Raw genomic sequence first — 13,248 nt, 5'->3', positions numbered from 1 at the left:
ATGTAAACAGTAAAACTCAAGTGGGATAAAAGTGAACACAAGCATTTGTGCTGTGAGGGACAAAGCAATGCTGTCTGCCACTAAAAGGCCAATACTGGTAGGCTCGCTTGTATTTATTCTCTCCTCTAGTGAGGAGAATGAGAAGTGGCAGCAGTGAAATACAACAATACAGGTAGGAGAAAAACAGAAACAAAAGATTTAAAGGATGACGTATACAGAAAGGATGAAATTATACAGAAAAATTGGCTACACAGATAGAAATAAAGGGAAATGGAGAGAGTGGAAGAGGGAGAAAAAGGAAACGCATAGAGGGTCAGAGTTGACCCAGTTACCTGATAATGTGATAGCTGAGAGATGCCAGAATGCAGCAGAGAAGAGGAGCATGCACATCAGCCAGAGGAGAGGAAGAAGACAAAGGAGGAAGAGAAGGGAACAAGGACAAAAGAAAGTGGAGATTGAGGTCAGTTTAGAAGGCTGCAGCAGCCAGCACTTTGCTAAGCATAGCAAACCCCACACCATAAGACTATAGATGATGGAGATCTTGCTCTGCTGTCCTCCATCCCACAACAGCGTTATGGCTCAGGAAGGAAAGTGAAATTCCTTTTAGCATAGAGAAACTCCCATAGCAACAGCTTCCTACAGTCTTTCAGAAGATTCAAGGAAGCATACTTTCTGGTTTCATGTTACTTAAAAGTACAAACAACTGCAAGGGGAAACATTGTTTGGTTGACGAGAGATACTTCTCCAGCCAATTCTCCAAGCCACGGTGTTGACATTGTAAATGAGCTTTATCAAATAACTAGTTTCACCCATCCCTGTGTTTTAACACACTAGCTGGAAAATGGCCTGTGAATACCCACTACACAATTGCATTCCCATTGGCTGGATGGTATTCCTCTGCTAAAGGACTCTTGCCTTTCACTGAAGTTATTTGGAGGAGGGTGTAGAAAATACTGTAGTAGATTCACTGTTGAAGATCAACAATGACCTTAGAAATCATGGTTAATCTTCCCTTGGGGAAACCCTAATTAACGTAATATAACGGTCATCTGTGTATGCAGAGTTTCGTTAATGTGTGCTTGTACAATATACAGGAGCCTGCTGGTCCTCTGTAGCTCAATTGGTAGTTTATGGCTCTTGCAATGCCAGGATAGTGGGTTGGAATCCCAGGACCACTCCATACGTAATAAATGGTTGCATGCATTACTAAGTCGCTTTGGATAAAAGCGTCTGCTAAATGGCAGATATCATATATTATTGAACATTAAGCCCCTGAGAGGTAGAACACACCGCTGGGAGGAAGGAGAGGGTGTGAAGCAGACACACCGCTGGGAGGAAGGAGAGGGTGTGAAGCAGACACACCGCTGGGAGGAAGGAGAGGGTGTGAAGCAGACACACCGCTGGGTGGAAGGAGAGGGTGTGAAGCAGACACACCGCTGGGTGGAAGGAGAGGGTGTGAAGCAGACACACCGCTGGGAGGAAGGAGAGGGTGTGAAGCAGACACACCGCTGGGAGGAAGGAGAGGGTGTGAAGCAGACACACCGCTGGGTGGAAGGAGAGGGTGTGAAGCAGACACACCGCTGGGTGGAAGGAGAGGGTGTGAAGCAGACACACCGCTGGGTGGAAGGAGAGGGTGTGAAGCAGACACACCGCTGGGTGGAAGGAGATGTGTTAACCGTGTAAAGGCTGCCAGAGGAACTACAGCAGTAATAACAGGTCATTGTCTGTGTGTGAGTGAGTGAGAGTTGACAATATTCCCATGCCCAGTGTTATGTAGGCACAGTAAAAAAACGCTTTCATCTGCTTTCTTCCTCCTTTAAAATCAGTTGACTAATAAATATCCAGTAAAAACACTAAGGTTAATTACTACCGAGTACTACATTTAAAAATTACATCCTGAGAAAATAAACATCAGCAGAAAAGGAGACTTACTTTTGGAATACAAAAATTCCTATAACTACAGTGAAGGAGATGAGATCAGCAGCGACCCAGATCAGACAGTATTCATCTGGACTCTGAAACACACCATGGCAGCATTAGACCACCAGGTGGCACCGTCTCCTAAAACAACTCAAACTTAGAACAAAGCATACTTTCCTAAAATTATGTAATAATGAAATTCATGTAATATTGTGGTACAGTAATTAATGTTCAATGCATAATGGACTAGTTATTCAAAGGTTAACAAAAGAGAATAATCTAGTCAGAATAATGTAACTAGGAGTGAAAGGACAATTTAAAGAAGTTCCACATACACCTAGATCCCATACTAGCAAACAGGGTGGGTGTAGTAGTGGCCATATTGACTAGCTAACAGACAGAGAGACAAAGTGGGTGTAGGTAGTGGCCATATTGACTAGCTAACAGACAGAGACAAAGTGGGTGTAGGTAGTGGCCATATTGACTAGCTAACAGACAGAGAGACAAAGTGGGTGTAGGTAGTGGCCATATTGACTAGCTAACAGACAGGGAGACAAAGTGGGTGTAGGTAGTGGCCATATTGACTAGCTAACAGACAGAGAGACAAAGTGGGTGTAGGTAGTGGCCATATTGACTAGCTAACAGACAGGGAGACAAAGTGGGTATAGGTAGTGGCCATACTGACTAGCTAACAGACAGAGAGACAAAGTGGGTGTAGGTAGTGGCCATATTGACTAGCTAACAGACAGAGAGACAAAGTAGGTGTAGTAGTGGCCATATTGACTAGCTAACAGACAGAGAGACAAAGTGGGTGTAGGTAGTGGCCATATTGACTAGCTAACAGACAGAGAGACAAAGTGGGTGTAGTAGTGGCCATATTGACTAGCTAACAGACAGAGAGACAAAGTGGGTGTAGGTAGTGGCCATATTGACTAGCTAACAGACAGGGAGACAAAGTGGGTTTAGGTAGTGGCCATATTGACTAGCTAACAGACAGAGAGACAAAGTGGGTGTAGGTAGTGGCCATATTGACTAGCTAACAGACAGAGACAAAGTGGGTGTAGGTAGTGGCCATATTGACTAGCTAACAGACAGGGAGACAAAGTGGGTGTAGGTAGTGGCCATATTGACTAGCTAACAGACAGGGAGACAAAGTGGGTGTAGGTAGTGGCCATATTGACTAGCTAACAGACAGAGAGACAAAGTGGGTGTAGGTAGTGGCCATATTGACTAGCTAACAGACAGAGAGACAAAGTGGGTGTAGGTAGTGGCCATATTGACTAGCTAACAGACAGAGAGACAAAGTGGGTGTAGGTAGTGGCCATATTGACTAGCTAACAGACAGGGAGACAAAGTGGGTGTAGGTAGTGGCCATATTGACTAGCTAACAGACAGGGAGACAAAGTGGGTGTAGGTAGTGGCCATATTGACTAGCTAACAGACAGGGAGACAAAGTGGGTGTAGGTAGTGGCCATATTGACTAGCTAACAGACAGAGAGACAAAGTGGGTGTAGGTAGTGGCCATATTGACTAGCTAACAGACAGGGAGACAAAGTGGGTGTAGGTAGTGGCCATATTGACTAGCTAACAGACAGGGAGACAAAGTGGGTGTAGGTAGTGGCCATATTGACTAGCTAACAGACAGGGAGACAAAGTGGGTGTAGGTAGTGGCCATATTGACTAGCTAACAGACAGGGAGACAAAGTGGGTGTAGGTAGTGGCCATATTGACTAGCTAACAGACAGGGAGACAAAGTGGGTGTAGGTAGTGGCCATATTGACTAGCTAACAGATAGAGAGACAAAGTGGGTGTAGGTAGTGGCCATATTGACTAGCTAACAGACAGGGAGACAAAGTGGGTGTAGGTAGTGGCCATATTGACTAGCTAACAGACAGAGACAGACAGGGTGGGTGTGGGTGCTGCAGGAGTAATGGTGTGGCGGTAATGGTGTGGGTGCTGTATGAGTAATGGTGTGGGGGCTGTAGGAGTAATGGTGTGGGGGTAATGGTTTGGGTACTGTAGGAGTAATGGTGTGGGGGTAATGGTGTGGGTGCTGTAGGAGTAATGGAGTGGGTGCTGTAGGAGTAATGGTGTGGGTGCAATGGTGTGGGGGCTGTAGGAGTAATGGTGTGGTGGTAATGGTGTGGGTGCTGTAGGAGTAATGGTGTGGGTGCTGTAGGAGTAATGGGGTGGGTGCTGTAGGAGTAATGGGGTGGGTGCTGTAGGAGTAATGGTGTGGGTGTAATGGTGTGGGTGCTGTAGGTGCTGTAGGAGTAATGGTGTGGATGCTGTAGGGGTAATGGTGTGGGGGTAATGGTGTGGGTGCTGTATGAGTAATGGTGTGGGGGTAATGGTTTGGGTACTGTAGGAGTAATGGTGTGGGGGTAATGGTGTGGGTGCTGCAGGAGTAATGGTGTGGGGGTAATGGTGTGGGGGCTGTAGGCGTAATGGTGTGGGGGTAATGGTGTGGGTGCTGTAGGAGTAATGGTGTGGGTGCTGTAGGAGTAATGGTTTGGGTGTTGTATGAGTAATGGTGTGGGGGTAATGGTGGGGGTGCTAGAGGGTGCTGTGAGGGACTTACCATGAGCCAGATGGGGTAAGGCACCTTTCTGAGGATGTTGGGGGCTTCAGAGGAGACAGAGGAGACCCCGCTGCACCAGAGTACAGAAAACAGCCAGGGCTCGTTGACCGTGTACAGAGTCACACTCACATTGCTCCTGGAGAACTCTCTGGGGGGTGCAGACAGACACATTCATACACACATATACAGAAGCACACACAGTGTGTGCGTGTCCGTGTATGTGTGTGTGTTAACCCACCGGATGTCATAGAGGCTGGCCTGGCTGTAACGTAACAGTAGTCTGCTGATTCCCTGCTGGTGAAGGACCTGAGGAGGCAGCTTCTCTACTGACGTCTGCTGCAGCCCTGGAGCCACCTGTCTTACCTGCCCTCTGTCCCAGTCTGTGGTCCACATCACCTGCCAACACACACACATACAGACAAAGACACACACAGAGCGAGTGAGAGCACGACAGAGAAAGAGCGCGAGAGAGAGAGAGCGAAAGAGAAAGAGAGAGAAAGAAAGAGAGCAAAAGAGAAAGAAAAAGAGCGAGAAAGAGAGCGAAAGAGAAAGAGAGAAAGAAAGCGAAAGAGAAAGAAAGAGAGCGAGAGAGCGCGACCGACACAGAGAGAGCGAGAGAGAGCGAGAGAGAGCGAGAGAGAGCGAGAGAGTAAACCACTTCTCCAATCTTTTTGGCTCTATAACAAAGAATAAAGAGCAAAAACATATACAGGATCAAATACAAATCTTAGAATCAACTATTAAAGACAACCAGAACCCACTGGATTCTCCAATTACCTTAAATGAGCTACAGGACAAAATAAAAACCCTCCAACCCCAAAAGGCATGTGGTGATGGTATCCTTAATGAAATTATCAAATACACAGACAACAAATTCCAATTGGCTATACTAAAACTCTTTAACATCATCCTTAGCTCTGGCATCTTCCCCAATATTTGGAACCAAGGACTGATCACCCCAATCCACAAAAGTGGAGACAAATTTGACCCCAATAACTACCGTGGGATATGAGTCAACAGCAACCTTGGGAAAATCCTCTGCATTATCATTAACAGCAGACTCATACATTTCCTCAATGAAAACAATATACTGAGCAAATGTCAAATTGGCTTTTTACCAAATTACCGTACAACAGACCATGTATTCACCCTGCACACCCTAATTGACAACCAAACAAACCAAAACAAAGGCAAAGTCTTCTCATGCTTTGTTGATTTCAAAAAAGCCTTAATTTGGCATGAGGGTCTGCTATACAAATTGATGGAAAGTGGTGTTGGGTGTAAAACATACCACATTATAAAATCCATGTATACAAACAAGTGTGCGGTTAAAATTGGCAAAAAATACACACATTTCTTCCCACAGGGCCGTGGGGTGAGACAGGGATGCAGCTTAAGCCCCACCCTCTTCAACATATATATCAACGAATTGGCGCGGGCACTAGAAAAGTCTGCAGCACCCGGCCTCACCCTACTAGAATCTGAAGTCAAATGTCTACTGTTTGCTGATGATCTGGTGCTTCTGCCACCAACCAAGGAGGGCCTACAGCAGCACCTAGATATTCTGCAAGACCTGGGCCCTGACAGTAAATCTCAGTAAGCCCAAAATAATGGTGTTCCAAAAAAGGTCCAGTCGCCAGGACCACAAATACAAATTCCATCTAGACACCATCGCCCTAGAGCACACACACAAAACTATACATACCTTGGCCTAAACATCAGCGCCACAGGTAACTTCCACAAAGCTGTGAACGATCTGAGACAAGGCAAGAAGGGCATTTTATGCCATCAAAAGGAACATAAAATTCAACATACCAATTAGGATCTGGCTAAAAATACTTGAATCAGTCATAGAGCTCATTGCCCTTTATGGTTGTGAGTAGAGGTCGACCGATTATGATTTTTCAACGTCGATACCGATTATTGGAGGACCAAAAAGCCGATACCGATTAAATCGGCCGATTTTTAAAATGTATTTGTAATAATGACAATTACAACAATACTGAATGAACACTTATTTTAACTTAATATAATACATCAATAAAATCTATTTAGCCTCAAATAAATAATGAAACATGTTCAATTTGGTTTAAATAATGCAAAAACAAAGTGTTGGAGAAGAAAGTACAAGTGCAATATGTGCAATGTAAGAAAGCTAACGTTTAAGTTCCTTGCTCAGAACATGAGAACATATGAAAGCTGGTGGTTCCTTTTAACATGCGTCTTCAATATTCCCAGGTAAGAAGTTTTAGGAATTATAGGACTATTTCTCTCTATACCATTTGTATTTCATTAACCTTTGACTATTGGATGTTCTTATAGGCACTTTAGTATTGCCAGTGTAACAGTATAGCTTCCATCCCTCTCCTCGCCGCTACCTGGGCTCGAACCAGGAACGCATCGACAACAGCCACCCTCGAAGCAGCGTTACCCATGCAGAGCAAGAGGAATAACTACTCCAAGTCTCAGAGCGAGTGACGTTTGAAACGCTATTAGCGCACACCCCGCTAACTAGCTAGCCATTTCACATCGGTTACACCAGCCTAATCTCGGGAGTTGATAGGCTTGAAGCACAGCGAAGAGCTTCTGGCAAAACGCAGGAAAGTGCTGTTTGAATGAATGCTTACGAGCCTGCTGCTGCCTACCACCGCTCAGTCAGACTGCTCTATCAAATCATAGACTTAGTTATAATAACACACAGAAATACGAGCCTTAGGTCATTAATATGGTCGAATACGGAAACTATCATCTCAAAAACAAAACGTTTATTCTTTCAGTGAAATACGGAACTGTTCCATATTTTATCTAACGGGTGGCATCCATAAGTCTAAATATTCCTGTTACATTGCACAACCTTCAATGTTATGTCATAATTACGTAAAATTCTGGCAAATTAGTTCGCAATGAGCCAGGCGGCCCAAACTGTTGCATATACCCTGACTCTGCGTGCAATGAACGCAAGAGAAGTGACACAATTTCACCTGGTTAATATTGCCTGCTAACCTGGATTTCTTTTAGCTAAATATGCAGGTTTAAAAATATATACTTCTGTGTATTGATTTTAAGAAAGGCATTGATGTTTGTGGTTAGGTACACATTGGAGTAACGATACGCACCGCATCGATTATATGCAACGCAGGACACGCTAGATAAACTAGTAATATCATCAACCATGTGTAGTTAACTAGTGATTATGATTGATTGTTTTTTATAAGATAAGTTTAATGCTAGCTAGCAACTTACCTTGGCTTCTACTGCATTCGCGTAACAGGCAGGCTCCTCGTGGAGTGGAATGTAATCAGGTGGTTAGAGCGTTAACTGTAAGGTTGCAAGATGTCAGCTCGGGGGATTCAAAGGTAAAAATCTGTCGTTCTGCCCCTGAACGAGGCAGTTAACCCACCGTTCCTAGGCCGTCATTGAAAATAAGAATGTGTTCTTAACTGACTTGCCTAGTTAAATAAAGATTAAACAAAGGTGTAAAAAATAAAAATAAAATAAACAAATCGGCCAAATCGGTGTCCAAAAATACAGATTTCCGATTGTTATGAAAACTTAAAATCGGTCGACCTCTAGTTGTGAGGTCTGGGGTCCGCTCACCAACCAAGATTTCACAAAATGGGACAAACACCAAATTGAGATTCTGCAAAAATATCCTCCGTGTACAACGTAGAACACCAAATAATGCATGCAGAGCAGAATTAGGCCGATACCCACTAATTATCAAAATCCAGAAAAGAGCCGTTAATTCTACAACCGCCTAAAAGGAAGCGATTCCCAAACCTTCCATAACAAAGCCGTCACCTACAGAGAGATGAACCTGGAGAAGAGTCCCCTAAGCATGCTGGTCCTGGGGCTCTGTTCACAAACACAAACACACCCCACAGAGCCCCAGGACAGCAGCACAATTAGACCCAAGCAAATCATGAGAAAACAAAAAGATAATTACTTGACACATTGGAAAGAATTAACAAAAAAACAGAGCAAACTAGAATGCTATTTGGCCCTAAACAGAGAGTACACAGTGGCAGAATACCTGACCACTGTGACTGACCCAAACTTAAGGAAAGCTTTGACTATGTACAGACTCAGTGAGCATAGCATTGCTATTGAGAAAGGCCGCCGTAGGCAGACATGGCTCTCAAGAGAAGACAGGCTTATGTGCACACTGCCCACAAAATGAGGTGGAAACTGAGCTGCACTTCCTAACCTCCTGCCCAATGTATGACCATATTAGAGACACATATTTCCCTCAGATTACACAGATCCACAAAGACTTCGAAAACAAACCCAATTTTGATAAACTCCCTTATCTACTGGGTGAAATTCTACAGTGTGCCATCACAGCAGCAAGATTTGTGACCTGTTGCCACAAGAAAAGGGCAACCAGAAGAACAAACACCATTGTAAATACAACCCATATTTATGCTTATTTATTTTCCATTGTGTACTTTAACCATTTGTACATTGTTACAACACTGTATATAGACATTTAACATTTGTAATGTCTTTACTGTTTTGAAACTTCTGTATGTGTAATGTTTACTGTTCATTTTTATTGTTTATTTCACTTTTGTATATTATCTACCTCACTTGCTTTGGCAATGTTAACACATGTTTCCCATGCCAATAAAGCCCCTTGAATTGAATTGAGAGGCAGAGAGAGCGACCGACAGAGCGGCAGAGAGAGCGACCGACAGAGGGGCAGAGAGAGCGACCGACAGAGGGGCAGAGAGAGCGACCGACAGAGGGGCAGAGAGAGCGACCGACAGAGGGGCAGAGAGAGCGACCGACAGAGAGGCAGAGAGAGCGACCGACAGAGGGGCAGAGAGAGCGACCGACAGAGCGAGCGCGACCGACAGAGACAGACAGAGAGCGCGAGAGAGAGAGAGTTCCGGAGTTCCAAATTGAGCAGCAATTTACATGGTTTTTAGAGTGAAGTACATTGGAAAAAAGCAAAAGAAAACTGCAAGACTGAATTGGAGACAAAACAAGCAACAAACAAAGATAGGCTTTTGAAAAAGTAACTAATTTTCATAAAATTGTACAGTTATCTTAGCTAGCTGAATTGTTTACCAGTTGCTAAGCAGTTGCTAGGGACTCTCCTGGAAGAAGCTAGCTAGTTAACTTCTTGTCAGTAGGGGGGCGCCATTTAGACTTTGTAAAAATTAGTTCCCAAATTAAACTGCCTCGTACTCAATTCTTGCTCGGACAATATGCATATTATTATTACTATTGGATAGAAAACACTCTCTAGTTTCTAAAACCGTTTGAATTATATCTGTGAGTAAAACAGAACTCAAGTTGCAGCTAACTTCCTGTCAGGAAGTGAGAAATCTGAAATCGATGCTCTGTTCCAGGGTCAGTTTATTAAATTGCATGTGATCTATGAGTCGACATGCACTGCATACGATTTCCCCTAGATGTCAGTAAGCAGTGAGAATTGGAATTGTGTTGCTAGGCAGATCTGAGGCCATATAAAGGCTCATGGAACCGGGGGTGCACTCTTTTCAACGTTCGTCCTGGCGCAGAGGAGGACCTCAGGATGGCATTCTGAAAGCTCTCGTTATAGGCCTTAGATATATCCGGCTCTGATTTTATTCGATATAGGTGTTAAAGACATCATAATGTAGTTATTTTAAACCGAGTTATATCAGTTTATATCAGTATATTGCGATTTTCGGATATTTCTTTGTCCTGCGTTATGGTGAGTTGGACACGTCTTCGCTACATGGCTAATGTTTGCTGCTAATTCCTAAGTTGAAGACGGCAATCTACAACCGAGCAACGATGATTCTGGACAAAGGACCACTTGCACAAGATTCTGATGGAAGCTCATCAAAAAGTAAGAACTATTTATGATGTTAATTCGTTGTTCTGTTGAAAAATGTAAAACTATTATTCGGCCATTAATTTCGGTGCGGTCTCGCTTTAGCGCACGCTGTATGTCGTAGTAACGTTAATTTTAAAGATCTAACACAGCGGTTGCATTAAGAACTAATGTATCTTTCATTTGCTGTCCAACCTGTATTTTTTAGTCAAGTTTATGATTAGTTATTGATTAGATTAGGTGCCTCTCCCAAGATTTCTCCCGACATTTTGTTGGCAGCTTGGCTACTATTCTCATTGTATAACCACGATTTGTGCCGCTAAATATGCACATTTTCGAACAAACAATATATGTATTGTGTAATATGATGTTATAGGACTGTCATCTTAAGAAGTTTGAGAAGGTTAGTGAAAAAATTAATATATTTTGCTGGTTTATTCGTTATCGCTACTGTTGGCTTGAATCAATGCTGTTGTGTGGTTGGCTATTGTAGTAAGCTAATATAATGCTAAATTGTGTTTTCGCTGTAAAACACTTAAAGAATCTGAAATATTGGCTGGATTCACAAGATCTTTGTCTTTCATTTGCTGTACGCTGTGTATTTTTCATAAATGTTTTATGATGAGTATTTAGGTAATTCACGTTTGCTCTCTGTAGTTATTCTAGTTGCTTTGGTGAGAGTTGTGATGGTGGCTGCAATGTAAAACTATGATTTCTACCTGAAATATGCACATTTTTCTAACAAAACATATGCTATACAATATGTTATCAGACTGTCATCTGATGAAGTTGTTTCTTGGTTAGTGACTATTTATATCTTTATTTGGTCGAATTTGTGATAGCTACCTATGCAGGAAAAAAATGGTGGAAAAAAAAAGTTGTGTCTTTTGCTATGGTGGTTAGCTAATAGAAATACATATTGTGTCTTCCCTGTAAAACATTTTAAAAATCAGAAATGATGGCTGGATTCACAAGATGTGTATCTTTCATTTGGTGTCTTGGACTTGTGATTTCATGAACATTTTATTATATGATATCTCTGTGGCTTTAGGCTAGGCTATGCTAGTCAGCTTTTTTGATGGGGGGGATCCCGGATCCGGGTTTGTGACTCGTTAGAGGTTTTAACAAAGAATATCTAGTTAACAGAAGAAAAGAAAGACAAAATAAGGACAGAAGAAAAAGGACATCAAAGTGAAACAGTCCTCTAAAGACACAAGAGACAATAATACAAGAAACAACGCTTCTATTGCAACATTGTTGCTATGGAAATTGCTTACCCACCAGACATCCAAACAGAAAAAGAAAGCTAAGAAAAGTTTAAAAGGTTTGTTGATGGGACAGAACCATGAATGCCTGTTTGCAGATCTTACCAGTTGCAAAACAAGAGCAAATTTTATTTTTAATACCAAACAAGGGCACATATGGAAAAGGGTTATTTGCAACAATTTCCCTTTCTCAAAAAAAGAGAGGCATCAGCCAAGGATGTCAGATCAGCATTTTTGAAGAAGCTGACCAGAGCAACACGTATCAAACAGTAAACTTATATAAATAATGGAACTGTATTGATACAAGGCAATGATTCAAGCCTCCAGGCTTTTGAGAATAGGTTTGCTACCCTAAAAGCAGAAGCTGAAATCATCTCAGAAACTGAGGAAAAAGTCAAGGATGGAAATGGAGAAAAGCAGGCCCCAACGGTCTCTGTGACCCAGTAAGAAGCCCTCAGTGTCCCTCTACCTACCTCACCTGCAGCAGACAGAGCCAAGGACATGCCTACAGAACGCCTACAACACAACGTTTCCACAACACCCTCTCTCTAGTCGAAGCAGAGGTCATAGAACTCAGAGAGAACAAGCTTCAAGAGGAGAACACTGTCCAGAAACTAAAAGAAGATATGAAACAGTTCAGGGAGGAGAGCAGAGCATCTATTGCTAAATTAGAAAGCAGAATGGACAAACTGAGTCAGACAAATGATGACCTCAGAGACCATCTGAGCACAACAAGAAAGAAGCTAGAACAGAGAGGTACATTGACACCCAATTTTTGCATCTGAGCTCCTAGAGAGTGTGCGGCTCTCCTTTATTTTTACGTTTTCTACTCCGCTAGCCAGCACCTCGCCTAAATAGGTGTGCGTTTCTTTTTATTCTACATTGACACCCTCAACCAGCAGCGAGTCATTATGTCCTCTGCATCTAGAGAACGTGTCCACCAGCTTGGCATAACACAAGCAGAACCTGAGACCAGCATGGCCTCCACCACACAGCCTGATGACACTGCACCAGCCTACCAGTCTGCTCCAGCCCAGATCAGCCAACAGTCTGCTCTAGCCCATGTCAGCCTACCTGCTTCCCAGTCTGAGCCTGACTACACTGGTGCGGGAGGTAACCACCACATATTTGGACACCCCTCCTTGTGCAGTAGCCCTATTATAAATAATAGAAACAGTCCTGACCAAATACTGAACAAAAAGGGGAAGGAGTTAGTGCATCTCTGTCGAGCCTTAGGCCTGTACATGCTTAATGGTAGAATCAGAGGGGACTCTTTAGGTCAGTTTACTTACTGCTCAGCTCTTGGGACAAGTGTAGTCGATTATGCCATCACTGACATTGACCCCTCCTCCATTAGTGCATTCACTGTCAGACCACAGACACCATTGTCAGATCAGTCAGATCAATGTGTTTCTGAAGAAATTAACCAGCAATATTCATTCAAAAAAACAGCCCAATAAACTCTACAACATAAACCAATCGTACAGATGGGCTAAAAACAGTGCAGAGAGATTCATTGAAACATTGAACTCAAATGAAATTATGAACTCTATACAGTTTTTCAATAACTCACAATACCAAAACAATAAAGATGGTGTCAATTCGGCTACTCAAAACATCAACTGCATATTCCAAAAAGCAGCATCGAAAGCAAA

General features: G+C 42.9%; 1 protein-coding gene across 5 annotated transcripts in view; it reads right to left on the bottom strand.

Moving 5' to 3' along the window:
- Positions 1–13,248, bottom strand: part of LOC139548195 (glycerophosphodiester phosphodiesterase domain-containing protein 5-like) — a 92,795-nt gene that overhangs the window by 3,647 nt on the left and 75,900 nt on the right. For 3 of the 5 annotated variants that reach the window (XR_011669672.1, XM_071357698.1, XM_071357697.1), the window contains 4 exons: positions 4,740–4,897; positions 4,502–4,649; positions 1,933–2,015; positions 333–347 (listed from right to left, as the gene is read on the bottom strand). Coding sequence is in view for 3 of the 5 variants with exons in the window: in XM_071357698.1 (XP_071213799.1) it covers positions 333–347; positions 1,933–2,015; positions 4,502–4,649; positions 4,740–4,897 (404 nt within the window). In the remaining 2 variants the exon portion in view is untranslated. The remainder of the gene's footprint in view (positions 1–332; positions 348–1,932; positions 2,016–4,501; positions 4,650–4,739; positions 4,898–13,248) is intronic. The other 2 variants (XR_011669673.1, XM_071357699.1) reach the window with 1 other exon arrangement.

The sequence above is a fragment of the Salvelinus alpinus genome, chromosome 21 (genome assembly GCF_045679555.1).
Source record: "Salvelinus alpinus chromosome 21, SLU_Salpinus.1, whole genome shotgun sequence".
Lineage (NCBI taxonomy): Eukaryota > Metazoa > Chordata > Actinopteri > Salmoniformes > Salmonidae > Salvelinus > Salvelinus alpinus.
The sequence above is the reverse complement of the archived record's forward strand: the minus strand, read 5'-3'. Positions and strand labels throughout refer to the sequence as shown.